A 12,406-nucleotide genomic window follows, 5' to 3' on the forward strand; every position below is an offset into this window, starting at 1 on the left:
GTAAGAAAGCTATAGTCATTCTTACCTGTGTTTCTCTCTATATCAAGTGTCTTTTTTTCTCTGGACTCTTATGATTTTTATCACTGATTTTAATCAATTTAATTTTGGTGTTCCTTGGTATAGTTTTTTATATATTTCTTATGTTTGGGGTTCATTGAGCATCTTGTAGCTGAGGTTCCATAGTTTTTATCAAATATCAACAAATTTGGAAAAATGTCAGCCATTATTTCTTTAATTTTTTTTCTGCTCCTGACTCTCCTCTTCTTCAGGTATTCCAATTACATGTTTATTTGACTACTTGAAGTTGTCCAACAGCTCACTGGTATGATCCTCTTTTTTTTTCTTTTTTTGTAGTCTTTTGGATAATTTCAGTAGCGATGCTTCAAATTCACTAATCTTTTCTTCTGCAATATCTAATCTGCTATTAATCCCGCTCAGTATATTTGTAGTTTTCATTTAGCATATCATATCTAGACACTTGATGTGTGCATTTTTAAATATCTTTCATGTCTCTACTTAACATGTTCAATCTTTCTTCCAGCTACTTAGATATATGGAATAGAGTTATAATAACTATTTTAAACGTTTTGTCTATTATATCATCTCTATCATTTCTGGATCCATTTCAGTTGATTTTTCTCCTTATTGTTGTTCACATTTTCTTCTTTTTTGCATACGTAGCAATATTTTATTGAATGCCAAACTTTGAAAAGTTTACATTGTTTGTACTAGATATTTTTGTATTCCTATAAATATTCTTGAGCTTTGTTTTGGGATACACTTAGGTTTACTTGGAAATAGTTTGACCTTTTTTTTTTTAACATCTTTATTGGAGTATAATTGCTTTACATTGTTGTGTTTGTTGCTGCTGTATAACAGAGTGAATCAGCTATACGTATACATATATCCCCATATCCCCTCCCTATTGTGTCTCCCTCCCACTCTCCCTATCCCACCCCTCTAGATGGTCACAAAGCACCGAGCTGATCTCCCTCTGCTATGTGGCTGCTTCCCACTAGCTATCTATTTTACATTTGGTAGGTATATATGTCCATGCGAGTCTCTCACTTCATCCCAGCTTACCCTTCCCCCATCCCGTGTCCTCAAGTCCATTCTCTACTTCTTCGTCTTTTTTTTTTTTTAAACATCTTTATTGAAGTATAATTGCTTTACAATGGTGTGTTAGTTTCTGCTTTATAACAAAGTGAATCAGTTATACATATACATATGTTCCCATATCTCTTCCCTCTTGCATCTCCCTCCCTCCCACCCTCCCTATCCCACCCCTCTAGGTAGTCACAAAGCACCGAGCTGATCTCCCTGTGCTATGTGGCTGCTTCCCACTAGCTATTTTACATTTGGTAGTGTATATATGTCCATGCGAGTCTCTCACTTCATCCCAGCTTACCCTTCCCCCATCCCGTGTCCTCAAGTCCATTCTCTACTTCTTCGTCTTTATTCCTGTTCTGCCCCTAGGTTCTTCAGAACCTTTTTTTTTTTTTTAAACTTCAAACGTGGGTCATTTTAATTTTTTTTACTTTTTTATTTTTTAATTTTTTAATATCTTTATTGGAGTATAATTGCTTTACAATGGTGTGTTAGTTTCTGCTTTATAACAAAGTGAATCAGTTATACATATACATATGTCCCCATATCTCTTCCCTCTTGCATCTCCCTCCCTCCCACCTTCCCTATCCCACCCATCTAGGTGGTCACAAAGCACCAAGCTGATCTCCCTGTGCTATGCGGCTGCTTCCCACTAGCTATCTATTTTCCGTTTGGTAGTGTATATATGTCCATGCCACTCTCTCACTTTGTCCCAGCTTACCCTTCCCCCTCCCCGTATCCTCAAGTCCATTCTCTAGTAGGTCTGCATCTTTATTCCCATCTTGCCCCTAGGTTCTTCATGACCTTTTTTTTTTTTTTTTTTAGATTCCATATATATGTGTTAACATATGGTATTTGTTTTTCTCTTTCTGACTTACTCCACTCTGTATGACAGACTCTAGGTCCATCCACCTCACTACAAATAACTCAATTTCACTTCTTTTTATGGCTGAGTAATATTCCATTGTATACATGTGCTGCATCTTCTTTATCCATTCATCTGTCAGTGGACACTTAGGCTGCTTCCATGTCCTGCCTATTGTAAATAGTGCTGCAATGAACATTGTGGTACATGACTCTTTTTGAATTATGGTTTTCTCAGGGTATATGCCCAGTAGTGGGATCATTGGGTCATATGGTAGTTCTATTTTCAGTTTTTTAAGGAACCTCCATACTGTTCTCCATAGTGGCTCTATCAATTTACATTCCCACCAACAGTGCAAGAGGGTTCCCTTTTCTCCACAGCCTCCCCAGCATTTATTGTTTGTAGATTTTTTGACGATGGCTATTCTGACCAGTGTGAGGTGATACCTCATTGTAGTTTTGATTTGCATTTCTCTAATGATTAGTGATATGGAGTATCCTTTCATGTGTTTGTTGGCAATCTGTATACCTTCTCTGGAGAAATGTCTATTTAGATCTTCTGCCCATTTTTGGATTGGGTTGTTTGTTTTTTTGATATTGAGCGGCATGAGCTGCTTGTATATTTTGGAGATTAATCCTTTGTCAGTTGCTTCATTTACAAATATTTTCTCCCATTCTGAGGGTTGTCTTTTCATCTTGTTTATGGTTTCCTTTGCTGTGCAAAAACTTTTCAGTTTCATTACGTCCCATTTCTTTATTTTTGTTTTTATTTCCATTTCTCTAGGAGGTGGGTCAAAAAAGTATCTTGCTGTGATTTATGTCATAGAGTGTTCTGCCTGTGTTTTCCTCTAAGAGTTTTATAGTGTCTGGCCTTACATTTAGGTCTTTAATCCATTTTGAGTTTATTTTTGTGTATGGTGTTAGAAAGTGTTCTGATTTCATTCTTTTACATGTAGTTGTCCAGTTTTCCCATCACCACTTATTGAAGAGGCTGTCTTTTCTCCATTGTATATTCTTGCCTCCTTTGTCAAAGATAAGGTGACCATATGTGCGTGGGTTGATCTCTGGGCTTTCTATCCTGTTCCATTGATCTATATTTGATCTGTTTTTGTTGATCTGTTTTTGTGCCAGTACCATACTGTCTTGATTACTGTAGCTTTGTAGTATAGTCTGAAGTCAGGGAGCCTGATTCCTCCAGCTCCATTTTTCTTTCTCAAGATTGCTTTGGCTATTCGGGGTCTTTTGTGTTTCCATACAAATTGTGAAATTTTTGGTTCTAGTTCTGTGAAAAATGCCATTGGTAGTTTAATAGGGATTACATTGAATCTGTAGATTGCTTTGGGTAGTATAGTCATTTTCACAATGTTGATTCTTCCAATCCAAGGACATGGTATATCTCTCCATCTGTTTGTATCATCTTTAATTTCTTTCATCAGTGTCTTATAGTTTTCTGCATACAGGTCTTTTGTCTCCTTAGGTAGGTTTATTCCTAGGTATTTTATTCTTTTCGTTGCAGTGGTAAATGGAAGTGTTTCCTTAATTTCTCTTTCAGATTTTTTATCATTAGTGTATAGGAATGCAAGAGATTTCTGTGCATTAATTTTGTATCCTGCTACTTTACCAAATTCACTGATTAGCTCTAATAGTTTTCTGGTAGCATCTTTAGGATTCTCTATGTATAGTATCATGTCATCTGCAAACAGTGACAGCTTTACTTCTTCTTTTCTGATTTGGATTCCTTTTATTTCTTTTTCTTCTCTGATTGCCGTGGCTAAAACTTCCAAAACTATGTTGCATAATAGTGGTGAGAGTGGGCAACCTTGTCTTGTTCCTGATCTTAGTGGAAATGGTTTCAGTTTTTCACCATTGAGAACAATGTTGGCTGTGGGTTTGTCATATATGGCCTTTATTATGTTGAGGTAAGTTCCCTCTATGCCTACTTTCTGGAGAGTTTTTATCATAAGTGGGTGTTGAATTTTGTCGAAAGCTTTTTCTGCATCTATTGAGATGACCATATGGTTTTTATTCTTTAATTTGTTAATATGGTGTATCACATTGAATGATTTGCATATATTGAAAAATCCTTGCATTCCTGGGATAAACCCCACTTGATCATGGTGTATGATCCTTTTAATGTGCTGTTGGATTCTGTTTGCTAGTATTTTGTTGAGGATTTTTGCATCTATGTTCATCAGTGATATTGGCCTGTAGTTTTCTTTTTTTGTGATATCTTTGTTTGGTTTTGGTATCAGGGTGATGGTGGCCTCATAGAATGAGTTTGAGAGTGTTCCTCCCTCTGCTATATTTTGGAAGAGTTTGAGAAGGTGTTAGCTCTTCTCTAAATGTTTGATAGAATTTGCTTGTGAAGCCATCTGGTCCTGGGCTTTTGTTTGTTGGAAGATTTTTAATCACAGTTTCAATTTCAGTGCTTGTCATTGATCTGTTTATATTTTCTATTTCTTCCTGGTTCAGTCTCTGAAAGTTCTGCTTTTCTAAGAATTTGTCCATTTCTTCTAGGGTGTCCATTTTATTGACATTTAGTTGCTTATAGTAATCTCTCATGATCCTTTGTATTTCTGCAGTGTCAGTTGTTACTTCTTCTTTTTCATTTCTAATTCTGTTGATTTGAGTCTTCTCCCTTTTTTTCTTGATAAGTCTGGCTAATGGTTTATCAATTTTGTTTGTCTTCTCAAAGAACCACCTTTTAGTTTTATTGATCTTTGCTATTGTTTCCTTCATTTCTTTTTCATTTATTTCTGATCTGATCTTTATGATTTCTTTCCTTCTGCTAACTTTGGATGTTTTTTGTCCTTCTTTCTCTAATTGCTTTAGGTGTAAGGTTAGGTTGTTTACTTGAGATTTTTCTTGTTTCTTGAGGTAGGATTGTATTGCTATAAACCTCCCTCTTAGAACTGCTTTTGCTGCGTCCCATAGGTTTTGGATCGTTGTGCTTTCATTGTCATTTGTCTCTAGGTATTTTTTCGTTTCCTCTTTGATTTCTTCAGTGATCTTTTGGTTACTTAGTAGCATATTGTTTAACCTCCATGTGTTTGTATTTTTTACAGTTTTTTTCCTGTCATTGATATCTAGTCTCATAGTGTTGTGGTCGGAAAAGGTACTTGATACGATTTCAATTTTCTTAAATTTACCAAGGCTTGATTTGTGACCCAAGATATGATCTATCCTGGAGAATGTTCCATGAGCACTTAAGAAGAACGTGTATTCTGTTGTTTTTGGATGGAATGTCCTATAAATATCAATTAAGTCCATCTTGTTTAATGTGTCATTTAAAGCTGTGTTTCCTTATTTATTTTCATTTTGGTTGATCTGTCCATTGGTGAAAGTGGGGTGTTTAAGTCCCCTACAATGATTGTGTTACTGTCAATTTCCCCTTTTATGGCTGTTAGCATTTGCCTTATATATTGAGGTGCTCCTATGTTGGGTTCATAAATATTTACAATTGTTATATCTTCTTCTTGGCTTGATCCCTTGATTGTTATGTAGTGTCCTTCTTTGTCTCTTGTAATAGTCTTTATTTTAAAGTCTATTTTGTCTGATATGAGAATTGCTACTCCAGCTTTCTTTTGATTACCATTTGCATGGAATATCTTTTTCCATCCCCTCACTTTCAGTCTGTATGTGTCCCTAGGTCTGAAGTGGGTCTCTTGTAGACAGCATATATATGGGTCTTGCTTTTGTATCCCTTCAGCCAGTCTATGTCTTTTGGTTGGAGCATTTAATCCATTTACATTTAAGGTAATTATCAATATGTATGTTCCTATTACCATTTTCTTAATCGTTTTGGGTTTGTTGTTGTAGGTCTTTTCCTTCTCTTGTGTTTCCTGCCTAGAGAAGTTCCTTTAGCATTTGTTGTAAAGCTGGTTTGGTGGTAGGTTGACCTTTTGGGTCAAGCTTTTGTTAGGTAGGACCAGGGAGGCATTTTTTCTAGGGCTAATTTTGCCCAGTTAGCAAAGCAAAACTCTCTAAGTACTCTACTCAATGATTCATGAATTATGGGAGTTTTCTACTCTGATTGCTGGGAATAGACACTATGCCTAGTTCTCTATGCCTTCCAGGGATTGTTCCCTCTCATCCTGATTCCTTCCCCAGCCTCAGGTAGTTTCCTCACACATCTGTGCTAATCACTACTCAGATGAATAATTGAGGGAACTCTCTGCTGATTACTCAAAGGGACCTTCTGCAGAGCCAGCTGGAGTTCCCTCTGTGCAGCTCCCTCCTCTTCAGTGCTCTGCTCTGTGAACTCCAGTCACCTTGGGCTCCCCAGATTCCCAGCTCCATCTCTGCAACTCAGAGAAACTTCCAGGATCTGCCTGGGTTTCCCCTCCCTGTGCCACAGCCTAGAAACTCTTTCCAGTCAGTAAGATGTGGCATTTGTAGGGATCACCTCATTTGTTTCCCATCTCTTGGGATTGCCCTTTGGTGTTGGCCATATGCAATGTCCTACGGACCATTGTTTCATATCTTTTGTCCAGTTTTTTAGTTGCATCACTAGGAGGGTAACTCTGGTCCCTCTTATTCCAGTTTAGTCAGCATAGAAGTCATTCTAATAGTGTTTTAATGGATGAATAATTTGAGGATATAACAGTAACTTGGGGCATAATGGGCTACCCTATACAAAGAATTTTTCACCTTTGTCTTATACACTATTAAGTTAAGTTTTTCCCTAACTTTTCCTCCAGTGATGATTTTAATACTTCTGTTGCATACGTAATTTCATGACAGTTTTCCCCTACCTCACTATCCTTGTTATCTCATCCTATTGTGTTTTCATCTTAACTTGCTCACCCCTGAGGCTTTCTGCTCCTGTTTAATAGAGGTTACACCTTCTTGCAACCTACCGAGGGTCTTGTCCGGTAGGAAATTATTTCCAGAGATCTTGTCCTCTGAGACTTCATGATGAAGCTTCCTTTCCTTGTTTTGCAACTCTGTTTCATGGGTCCCATCTTGGTCTCTTCACAGGACCCTTTGTAACATACAGAGTATGTCAGGTGGCCTTTGGTCTCACCCACTGTCCATCTGGGTGATGGCTAACTCCCTTCTCAAACCACAGCCTAACCCCTAGGACCTGGTAGGCTTTCATCTAGCACAGCTCTGTTGTCCTGAGCTGAACTGTTTGCCATTGCTTGGCACTTTGGTTCTCTGAATAAAGAGTGTACTGGTGGCATTGCTTTCCCCAGCAGGCAGTACCAGCAAGGCTATCTCTCCCTCTGCCTGTGCCTTCAGCACTCTATTATTTGGTGGTACAACACTTGGGTTAGATTTTCCACTGCCAGTCTTCCTTTTACTGTTTCCTGTGTTTTCTCTGAGTTGCAGCCTCTTATTTGATATTGAGATCATGGATATAAAGAGGCTGGGGAAAAAGAGATAGCCCTTAAAGTGCCTCAAAAGAGTATAATTCACACGTAAAATATCGGTGCCTGGTTTTCTGGTTAGTAATAACATCATATTTCTTAACCAGAGGGCAAAGAGACAGTCTTCCTACCTATGAGAAGGAAAATTTCAGAGGGAAAGCTCACTCTATTCCTGTGGTATGATAAGCCACTCTCTATACTTTCTTTATGCAACTGATTAGGCTTTCAGTAAGTCACAATTCTTCCTAGTTTCTGGAAATTAGTTGTCAATCCCAGTTTTCTCTTTCGAACTTTCATCTTTTTATTTATCTTTAAATGCATTTGAGAAGAAAATTGTAAAACAGTATGTTGGTAAATAACCAATAGTCTGGACTTTTGGAATCCCAGACAAAATTACCTCTACAAATTGGGTGTGTTCCCCCCAAAATTAGGCTAAATGACATTTACCTGTTGGCTATTGATATTACTAAAAATCACTATCATCTTTTCTTAAAATTCCCAGAGCATTGGTGAATTTCTTATAAGGCTATAGACTCTTAAAAGGGTCAGAATGGGGTTCATTCAGAAAGTATGAACTCTACAAACTGGATTTCTATGGCCACTGATTTGATCATATCTTTGTAATCCATGCTTTTGAAGACACTCATAAAATTCTTGTCTCTACCGTGAAAAGAATAGGGCAACAAAGGGTTTCATGTTTACTAAACATTGTGTCCTTGGATGCTTTCCTCTTGCCTGTCACAGAATCAAAGATCACTGAGAAGCAAGTGCCAACTAAAGACCAAGTGTCTGCGACCCCCCTGGGAAACCATGCTGCTCAGTCTTCAGGCTCAGAATCCCCCATAGTGTACCTGAAGGATGTCATGTGTTACCTGTCCTTGCTGGAAACGGGGAGACCTCAGGATAAGCTAGAATGTAAGTATGCACCCTGTCAAGGGGCTTCGACTTTTTCCTAGAGGAAGAGCTAGTGTCCTGTCTATTGTTCTAAACAGGCTGGAGGTTGATCTGGGATCCTGGGAATGGGTCCTGCCTCCCTGGGGGAGCTTTTCTGCCCTGTCACCAGCAGTGACATGAATATTTCCTAGAATCTGCCCTGGAACACAGTACCAGTTGTATAGGGTGGAAGGTGCATTTGAGACCTTGGTATTGAGAACCAAGATCTGGAAAGGTAAGGGGTCTCCGCAAAGGGTGAAGACTCCCTTCCTTTGCTGGCAGGATTTCCTGAAAGCCTCCAATCAGAAAGCTGCTGCCTCCTCTTAGATTTTTCAAGGGGAGATTTTCAACATCTATCTTCCTTCCCCTATTCCATGCCCAAACAACTCTTTAACTATGAAGAACTCTTTTTTTCTTGAGATCTAATCAACCTCTATCTTGTTATAGCTTATTTCCATGTCTTCACCCACCCCCACCCCAAGTGTTTTGGCCTCTTGAGAAAGAGGGCTAGTTAATTAAGGGAGTTGAGCTTGGTTTCAAAAACATGTCTTCAGAAGGAGAATAATAGCTGGGGGCAGAAAGGAAAGCCCACAGTGGCTGAAGCAGCCTGCGGTCTGGCAGATGACTCACTCTGGGGACGGTCTCGCTGACCTTTGCGAGCCTACAGGCAAACTTTGAAACAGATAACAGGTAGGACCTTGTTAAAAATATATATTGTTTTGGCATCTCTTGGGATCTTAGTAGACACTGAGGGAAAAGCATACACATTATAGCAAAAGTCAAAATTCCAGCTAATAATCGGACTAGTCAATGAAATTTAAGCATTAGGAAAAGTCTGGCAAAGGTTAACCCTTGCCCAAAACAAAATGAAACAGTTTGCTCTCTTAGCAAGCTTAAAACCTCCCCCATAGGTTTGAAGTGTTAACAATTACAAGTCTTCAATGCTAATTTGGAAGCAAATGTACCAGATTTCTGTTTCTTCTGACTAATGTTAAAAGGGAAATGTCAAATTATTTCCCACATTCAGTTGGATTTTGAGTTTCAGGCATTATATTTGTTCATAACTACCAGAGAGGAGCAAATGTGGCAAATTCCTCGTATTAGTGCCTCTCGGACTGAGTCCTGTAATGGTAATGAAAAGAAACTGTATTTCTAAAAGCTTTTTATTACAGAAGATTTCAAACACAGATAAAAGTAGAGAATACAAAGAACTTCCGTGTGCCCATCAACCACCTTCAACAATTACCAGCTTGTGGTCAGTCGTGTTTTATTTATACCTCCCACTCATTTCTTCTGCCCCAGGTTATTTTGAAGCAAATTCCAGACATCGTTATTATTTCATCTGTAAATATCTCAGTATGTACCTCTAAAATAATATAACTTTTTCTTAAATATAACCACAACACCACAATCACATCTAAAGAAAACGATTCCTTACTGTTATCAAATATTCAGTCAGTATTCATTATTTTCCCTTACTTGGGGAACAATTCAAGCACTGTGTGTTTGAATTGGGATCCAAGTAAGGTCCATACATTGCCATTTGTTACTACGTCTCTTTTAGTCTCTCTTGATCTTTTTTTTTTTTTTAAATAGTTGCTCTGAGATTTGTGAGTTGTTTTTTTTTTAAATTAATTAATTAATTTATTTATTTTTGGCTGTGTTGGGTCTTCGTTTCTGTGCGAGGGCTTTCTCCAGTTGCGGCGAGCGGGGGCCACTCTTCATCGCGGTGCGCGGGCCTCTCACTGTCGCGGCCTCTCCCGTTGCGGAGCACAGGCTCCAGACGCGCAGGCTCAGTAGCTGTGGCTCACGGGCCCAGCCGCTCTGCGGCATGTGGGATCCTCCCGGACCGGGGCACGAACCCGTGTCCCCTGCATTGGCAGGCGGATTCCCAACCACTGCGCCACCGGGGAAGCACCTCTCTTAATCTTTTGCTTACTTTTTTCCCTACAGTTTTTTGTTGCAGAAACTTGGTAATTTGTCCTATAAAGTTTTCTTTTTTTTTTAAATTAAATTAAATAAATTCAAATCATCTCTGATTTTAGCGATTGAAACCAAGTTAAGTTTTTTTTCTAAATAACCAAGCATGTATTTTTTTTTTTGGAAATGATAGCCTGAAATCCCACCCATCATCAATGTAATAACAATAATAACTCATCACTGAACACCTTATTTTTGCTAAGCACTTTAAATGCATTTTCTCATTTTAACCTCACAGTAACCCTAGACGGTTGACATGATTGTTCTCATTTTATATGTAAGAAAGCATGGAAAAGTTAAATGACTTGCCCAAGGCCATGCTGCTAAAAAATAGGATGCTTGCTCACACTTTCTCATTCTACTCCTCATGCACAGTGGGACCAAAGAGGCCTCCATGTTAGAGCCACCTGGGCCCAGAGTGTCTCTGACCAGGACATTTGGAGGAGTCACAAAGAATCGGAAGCCCATGACTTTTAAATAACTTAAACTCCAACCAGAGACACCACTGAATAAACACAAGGTCCAGAGACATAAAACATGTAGAAGGAAGTGACAACACAAGGGCAAATTAACAGGAGTGCTGTGACCCTGTGGGTACATCCCAAGAGGTCCAGAGCAGTTACACAAGGGAAGGGTCAGCCACAGAGAACACAGGCATGATGAAGGGTTTTAAAGGATGGGAGGGAAATGAAGATGTATTCAGCTCTGCTCCCCACCCTGCTTACTTCTGAGACCACAGACAGGCTCTCTACCTTTTAGATGAATGAAATGGCAAGTTTCCAAATCCCATAAATGAACATTTAGTCCTTTGCCCAAAATTCACTCCCAAATCTTTATCTTCCATCACCTCTCTACAGCTAGAACATGGTAGAGGATGTTTCTGAATTGCATGTAGACATTTTAGAAAAAGAAATATAATAGCTTCTATAATAATAACTACTTCATAGCATTATTGAGGATTGAATAAGTAATAATGATAAGGTGCATAGGATGGTACATTGTACATATTAAATGCCATGTATAAATATTCATTAATGAAAGAAAATAAAAATAAATAACATCTGTTGCGTGCTCTCTACATTCCAAGTGCTATAGATTTAGCATATCACTGACATATTAATCTCCATTTGAAAAAAACTTAGGATAAAGAAACTATTATAATCTCCATCTTACAGATGAAGAAATTGAGCCTAAAGAAGATAAATGACTTATGTGATGCCCTAGAGGTGGTAGGACAGGGCCAAGGTCTGAACCTGCCTAACTCCACACCCTTTCTGTGTGCAGTAGAAGTAGTGTCCCGTCTATAACTGTGGTGCCTCTGCCCCACCACCAGCGGGGCATCTGCTTTGAGTTGTGTTCCTGTGATGCTGAGAGGTGTGAATGCTCTACAGGGAATCACGCTCGAGACCCAGACCTCATCAGCTGCAGAGTTATTGCTTAGACAGTCCCAGAAGCCAGGTGGCTTGGTTCTCCTCCCTCTTCCCACTGTGAGGAAGGTCAGACTCTGTGCCTTGGAGGGTGGGTGAGCTGGCTGCAATGGACTTCACTCCAGTGATGGTCAGAACTGATCTACAAACTGGCAGCAGCAAAGTCTCAGCCCATCCCTGGTACCCGGAGGACATCTCAAGCCTCACCTCTGTGTTTCTTGCAGTCATGTTTCGTCTCTATGATTCGGATGAGAATGGTCTCCTGGACCAAGCGGTAAGCTCTCCAAATATCCCTCCAAGATCCAAGAGAGGCTGTGGGAGAGGGGAGCAGGTGAAGGGAGAGGGGAACAGGTGAAGGGAGAGGGGAGCAGGTGAAGGGAGAGGCCGAACACTCTCAGCTCTATCTTCATAGGAATAGCAGTGTCTCAATATGAGCTGCAGAGATGACTAGAACCCCCCGCCTTCTACTTCCAAAGAGGCCGCCCAGAGGAGAGTGAACTCCAACTTGCTTTTTCATTCCAGAAGCTCAAATCGCAAAATCTCAGGTTGGGGAGATGCTTTAGTATCTCATCTAGTTTAACTTCCCAGCTGGTTCAGAAATTCCCCCTGTAATTTCCTGCTGAAGCCCAGGGGTGGAGGAGAGGAGGTGGGGAGAGGCAGCGAGACCCGGGCAAGAAGACAGGAGGAAGGCAGGTAACTGCTGGCATGCTTTGCCGTCACCCT

At 39.5% G+C, this 12,406-nt stretch overlaps 1 protein-coding gene across 4 annotated transcripts in view; it reads left to right on the forward strand.

Annotated features, from left to right (window-relative positions):
* Positions 1-12,406, forward strand: part of DGKG (diacylglycerol kinase gamma) — a 162,236-nt gene that overhangs the window by 30,605 nt on the left and 119,225 nt on the right. For all 4 annotated transcript variants that reach the window (XM_061194375.1, XM_061194376.1, XM_061194377.1 and 1 more), the window contains exons 5-6: positions 8,088-8,258; positions 11,908-11,957. In XM_061194375.1, coding sequence (XP_061050358.1) covers positions 8,088-8,258; positions 11,908-11,957 — 221 coding nt within the window. The remainder of the gene's footprint in view (positions 1-8,087; positions 8,259-11,907; positions 11,958-12,406) is intronic.

This window comes from Eubalaena glacialis, chromosome 6, assembly GCF_028564815.1.
Source record: "Eubalaena glacialis isolate mEubGla1 chromosome 6, mEubGla1.1.hap2.+ XY, whole genome shotgun sequence".
In the NCBI taxonomy this organism is placed as follows: Eukaryota; Metazoa; Chordata; class Mammalia; order Artiodactyla; family Balaenidae; genus Eubalaena; species Eubalaena glacialis.